This window comes from Nesoenas mayeri, assembly GCF_963082525.1.
Source record: "Nesoenas mayeri genome assembly, chromosome: 29".
NCBI classification, from domain to species: Eukaryota; Metazoa; Chordata; class Aves; order Columbiformes; family Columbidae; genus Nesoenas; species Nesoenas mayeri.
The window spans coordinates 1376674-1382673 of NC_137561.1; the positions used below are offsets into that span (position 1 = coordinate 1376674).

Here is a 6000-nt window from a genome sequence, read left to right on the forward strand (position 1 = left end):
ACACTGCTCTCTAATATGTAATTTCCCAACCTATACTGGGACCTGGGGTTGTTCCTGCCCAGATGCAGGACTCTACACTTGCCCTTGTTAAATTTCATTAGGTTATTCCCCGCCCAACTCTCCAGCCTGTCCAGGTCTCTGGTGGCAGCACAGCCTTCTGGCGTGTCAGCCACTCCTCCCAGCTTAGTGTCATCAGCAAACTTGCTGATAGTACACTCTATTCCCTCGTCTAAGTCGTTAATGAATATATTGAATAATATTGCCCCAGTACTGCCCCCTGAGGCACTGCACTAGATACTGGCCTCCAACTGGACTCCGCACCATTGACCACCACTCTCTGGCTTCTCTCCTTAAGCCAGTTTGAACCCACCTCACTACTCTATTGTCTAGACCACACCTCTGCAACTTAACAACTAGGATGCTGTGGGAGACTGTGTCAAAGGCTTTCTCACTGCTTTGGAAGCTTTACCACCTCAGAAACTGCCCATCAAGCAGAGATCCCAACCTCTTATTTTTCTAGTTGTCTGCACTTGAGCAGAGAGAAGTAATCTCACCATGGTCTCCTAAATCCCATGAGTGCCGCTGGCCTTTCAGCTTCTCTGATACACACGACCATGTCCCTGCTGCTGTCCCGTCATGTTCTCAGGTGGGATGGATGTGACAACCTGTCTCCAAGATCTCTTCCTGGGTAGGATCTGTCAGACTTAGGCTGAGGTTCTTTCCCAGCCATGTCCCTGCTGCTGGGCTGTCACCTCTAGAGACAGAACTGGCCTCACTGTCCCCTTCACAGCCACATGATTCCGCCTGGATTATGAGTGTCTGAGACACAACTGACCTCATAATACCATAACTATCCATCACCTTTTTTATGGTCCAGGACCCAATCAGATAAAGGTATACTTGTTTTATCAAATTTGTAAAATATATTCCCTACTAGAGATTTGAGTTGAAAAACACTCTTCAGAGGAACTGCTGTATTTTTGTTGACAACATTTAGAACTCCTTTTCTGTTTTTTATTCTTTTCATTCTTTTTCTGCCTATTCTGCCTTCAAAATCCTCTCCAAGGGAAAGATTCATTGAATCGCAGAATAACTTCAGGTTTGAAGAGAGCCCTTGTCTCACTTGTCTCACTGTCCTGCTCCAGGCAGGATGAACCAGGTGAGGCTGTTCAAGGGTTCCTCCCAAATTTGCATCATTCACAGAGGAGCTGACAGTGCACTCGTCACATCACACAGAGGGAGAATAAAGATGTTTAACAGTGTTGGTCCAAGTGCTGGTCACTGAGAGATGAAACTAGTAACTGGCTGCATGGTGGGCTTTGTACCACTGATGACATTTGGCTTGATTGTCCAGCCAGCTTTCCACTCAGCTTCCAATTCTCCAGCCCAGAGATCTCTGATCTGGCTACTGGGACACCACGGAACACCATGTCTGTGACCCTGCAAAATTCCAGGTATGGAGGCAGGTTGACCAGCCATTAATTCTCCTTTGTGCTTTTCATGCAGATGGGTTTGATATCTACCTTTTTCAAGGACCTCTAAACCCCTCTGACCACTTTGTCACTTTTGAAAGCACAATCCAGAATCGTGGGCCAGGGTGACAGAGCAGACTGGAGCACTTGCAATGAGCCTGTCCACGGCAGCTGAGATGAATCTCACTGGGGCAGTGAGTGAATCTCACCTCCCAATATGAAGTGACCTCAAGACCTTCTCTGTGCCACAGACCTTAATGGAAGCAAAAGAAATAGCTGAGAATGTTTGTGCTCACTTGTGTTCATCTCACGTCACATCCATGATGTGCGTGCGCACATCACATCTGCACCTATTCATTCAGTGTCCCTCCATGGAGGGAAGAACAGCGTCTGTGGGTGAGAGGCCAGTGCTGGAAATGGTGGTTGTGAGGGGCCAGTCCATGGTGACTGACCTGGGGCTCCTTCCACGGGGTGTCCAGTGCACAAGGGCACAGCCCAGCCCTGCTCTGCTGGTCCTGCAGGTCTCTGGCAGGAGCCTGGCTGTGAGAGGACACTGCTGTGTGCCAGCCCTGCACACACACACTGTTCAGCTGTACACTGGGGTTTCATCTGTGGGCCAGTTTCTTGGGTATATTCTTGAGAGAAGGTTTGGAAGAAGGCCTAAACCTTCAGGCTCTGCCCATAGGAGATCACCTTTCTATCTGGAAAGGCTGTTGTGAGGCCAGCTCTGTCACAGCAGTGCTCATTGCCTGTCTCTGCCTGCGCCCACAGCACTGACACACAGCAGGACGGTGACCAAGCTGCCAGAGCACTCAGGCCTTGCACCAACACCAGGGATGAGAAGGAGAGTGTGGAGTGGTACCAGAACAGCTCTGGAAGAACAAGCGCTGCTGCTCCCTGGCAGGGCTGCCATGCGAGAGCTCCTTTCCCTCTCACCCATGCACACACGATCTATCCCTGCAGCTCCAGAAAGATCCTGGAGAAACAATGCCGGTGAAAAAAAATGGTGAAGGACCCTTTATTTTGCTTAAACACAGAGAACACAATTCCACACTGATACAGCCACTCAGTGTGAAAAGAAAAGCAGGCAGTGAATTACAAAGGGAATTAAAATATTATCATAATAAAAAAAAACCCCACAAATAGCCACAAAAAATACTGCACACAGGATGAAACTCTAATGAGATATACTCTTATGTAGAAGAAGATAGAGACAGTTTATAGCTTCAGAAGAAATCAAGTCATCAGTTTCCAGAGGGCATCCTTGAGCTCCTGGTTCCTCATGCTGTAGATGAGGGGGTTCACTGCTGGAGGCACCACTGAGTACAGAACAGACACCACCAGGTCCAGGGATGGGGAGGAGATGGAGGGGGGCTTCAGGTTGGCAAACATGCCTGTGCTGACAAACAGGGAGACCACGGCCAGGTGAGGTAGGCAGGTGGAAAAGGCTTTGTGCCGGCCCTGCTCAGAGGGGATCCTCAGCACGGCTCTCAAGATCTGCACATAGGACACCACTATGAACACAAAACAGCCAAAAGTTAAACAGGCAGTGACCACAATAAGCCCAAGTTCCCTGAGGTAGGAGTGTGAGCAGGAGAGCTTGAGGATCTGGGGCATTTCACAGAAGAACTGGCCCAGGGCATTGCCCTTGCACAGGGGCAGTGAAAATGTATTGGCCGTGTGCAGCAGAGAATTGAGAAACCCAGTGGCCCAGGCAGCTGCTGCCATGTGGACACAAGCTCTGCTGCCCAGGAGGGTCCCGTAGTGCAGGGGTTTGCAGATGGCAACGTAGCGGTCATACGACATGATGGTGAGGAGACAAAACTCTGCTGTGATCAAGAAGATAAACAAAAAGAGCTGTGTCGCACATTCCAAGTATGAGATGGCCCTGGAATCTGAGAGGGAATTGGCCATGGACTTGGGAAGAGTGGTGGAGATGGAGCCCAGGTCAAGGAGGGCGAGGTTGAGCAGGAAGAAGTACATGGGGGTGTGCAGGTGCTGGTCCCAGGCTATGGTGGTGATGATGAGGCCGTTGCCCAGGAGGGCAGCCAGGTAGATGCCCAGGAAGAGCCAGAAGTGCAAGAGCTGCAGCTCCCGTGTGTCTGTGAAGGGCAGGAGGAGGAACTGGGTGATGGAGCTGCTGTTGGACATTGGCTGCCTGTGGGCATGAGGACCTGTGCAAGAAGGAAAAGGTTTAGATTGAGACTTCTCTCAGAAAAACCAAAGCCATTTCCCACAGACCCTCACACAAAGAGACACTTTTCTTCTTCCAGGAGAACGTCCTGGCTGAGCCCTCGTCGATGCTTGATGAGTGTGCAATGAAGAGGAGGGTCTGTGCCCAGGCGCTCCTGAGGACTCAGCCTGACCCTGTGTGATCGGGTGGGCAGGGGCCAGTCCTGGTGTTCAGCTTTGTCAGCTGGAGCCGCTCCTGGTGCAGAAGGGACTGTCAGCATCTGCACCCTCAGGCCTGAGAAACTGAGTTTGAGAGGTTTGGGGTTTCTACAGCTCCTTCTCCCCTCCCACCCTGGGGAGTGTTGTTGGGTGTCAGAAACCCTCAGCATTTCTGCTGCACTCAAGGACAACAGAGCGAGTCCTGCGAGACCAGAGGGTGCCTGTGGGTCAGTGCAGAGTGAGGGCAGCTGCTCTGTCCCTCTGTCCTGCTCCAGCTGCCCTGGGCTGGCACCTTTCTGAGATGGGAGCTGATCACACTCCCATGTTACCCTGAAAAACCACCAGGTGCTGCTGAGAGCAGAGGGATCCACCTCAGACCATGACAGGTCTCACCCTTTCCTAAGGTCTCAGCACCCAACGTTTAGCCCAGGACACACACAGCTCATTCCCCAGCCCCACAGACTGCATTGCCCACAGCCCACAGGTCAGAGCAAAGCTGGGACACGTGTGCCCATGGACACACCTGCAGGAAAGGACCCACAAGATCAGGCTGTGACTCTGCAGCTGAAACTGCCATCCCCAGAGAGCCTGACAGCAAGAACAAGATCCCAACAGCAGCGACCCAGAGCAGAAGGAAAATGCGGTGAGGGTGGGGGTGAGAGAGGCCAGGGCAGAGGCAGCTGGGCACTCAGACAGCGTCCCCCTTCCCCAGCTGTGCAGCCACCTCCCAGACACCAACAGTGCCGGGCAGCTGCTCTCAGCCCCTGTGCTCTGCAGAGGAACTGCAGCTCTGGCTGCACAGGAGCTGCTTCATGCCTTGGAGCCCCCGGCCCTGAGGGCAGAGGCTTTGCTGGGTGGGACAGGAGGCCAGGGGGCTGCTCACAGGAGGGATCTGACCTGCAGGGGGTCACAGGAACTTTTCTCTCTTCTCCCTCCCGTAATCATTCCGGGTTCAGTTTCCTCTCATTTCTGATCATTTCCCTGCTACCTGGAGATTCTCCCCTGGGAGGTGTTTCCCTGTCCATGTCTGTTCCCTGTCAGTACTCACAGACCATCCCACCCCCTGTGCCCTCCCCCTGGCCCTACAGATCCTGCCTGTTCACAGGCACTGCCTGGGGGCATCTTCCTGTCTGCAGGCTGGAAAACAGGACAGGTCAGACTAAGGCTGACGGGTCCAGCCAAGGTGATGCAGGTGCTGTGCACAGGCAGAGGGGTGGGGAAGGAATGTCATGAGCCTTCTGGCATATGTGCTGATCACTCAGAGCTGCAGTTCAGGAGTCTCAGTGACTTGTTTCAGCATGAGAACTCATTTTCAATTTTATCCTTTCCTGCAGCCCCTCACCCCTTGGGAGAGGAAACTGAAAAGACAGGCTCAGCAAAGCTCCTTATCTGTCTGGTAATCCTTGCATTGATCTTGTCATTGGGTCATTGCCTTAGATAAATCCTGCAGGTGATCTGGAGCTGTGAGCAGTGATGACCCACACAGCACCCTCTCCACAACATGACCCTGTCCTACCAGGTCTTGCTCCTTTCCCCAACAGCTTCTCCCCTCAGTGTTGCTGGGCTCTCCCGGGCAGGCTGAGCGCTGACCCTGGCAGGGGGCAGAGTCCCTGCCCGGCACAGCCCTGGGGTGCAGGGACCCTGCTCTGCAGGACAGCCCTGGCCACCCCTGCCTGCACAAAGAGCTTCTCACACCTGGAGTCATCCTCAGCAGGAGGCAGCTGCCATGTGTTATCCCTCTGTTGGTTTAAGGAGGAAATCCCTGCTCTGCTGCAGGTCCTCCTTATCTATAAAAGAAAGTCTTTAATAGTTTTACTTACGTATCTCGTTTGATGTACCAGCGTTAGGAAATTCCACCAAAATCTACAGATGTAATAATATGCAGCCACAGACTTACTGTCTGTGAAGATTTCACTCCTTGTGAACTCACAGCAATCCTCCCCCCACATTTCCTTTCCTCTTTCTCTGCCTGGCTCCTGTGCCCTCGGTGCTGCAGGCAGAGCCCTCAGCCCTGCTGCGTGTGCAGAGGAGCTGCTCCTGGGCAGAGCTGTCTCTCTGCAGCGCTGCCGCTGCCATGAGCTCCCTGTGTCCCAGGAGCCCAGCCCAGCTCAGCAGCACAGGAGCAGCCCATGATGTC

General features: G+C 52.8%; 1 protein-coding gene across 1 annotated transcript; it reads right to left on the reverse strand.

The window, feature by feature from the left end:
- Positions 1 to 2708: 2708 nt before the first annotated feature.
- LOC308050569 (olfactory receptor 14J1-like) lies at positions 2709 to 3623 on the reverse strand (the record flags this gene model as incomplete). Its single annotated transcript, XM_080360732.1, has 1 exon — positions 2709 to 3623. The coding sequence occupies one exon, from the start codon at positions 3621 to 3623 to the stop codon at positions 2709 to 2711; it is 915 nt and encodes a 304-aa protein (XP_080216858.1).
- Positions 3624 to 6000: the final 2377 nt, after the last annotated feature.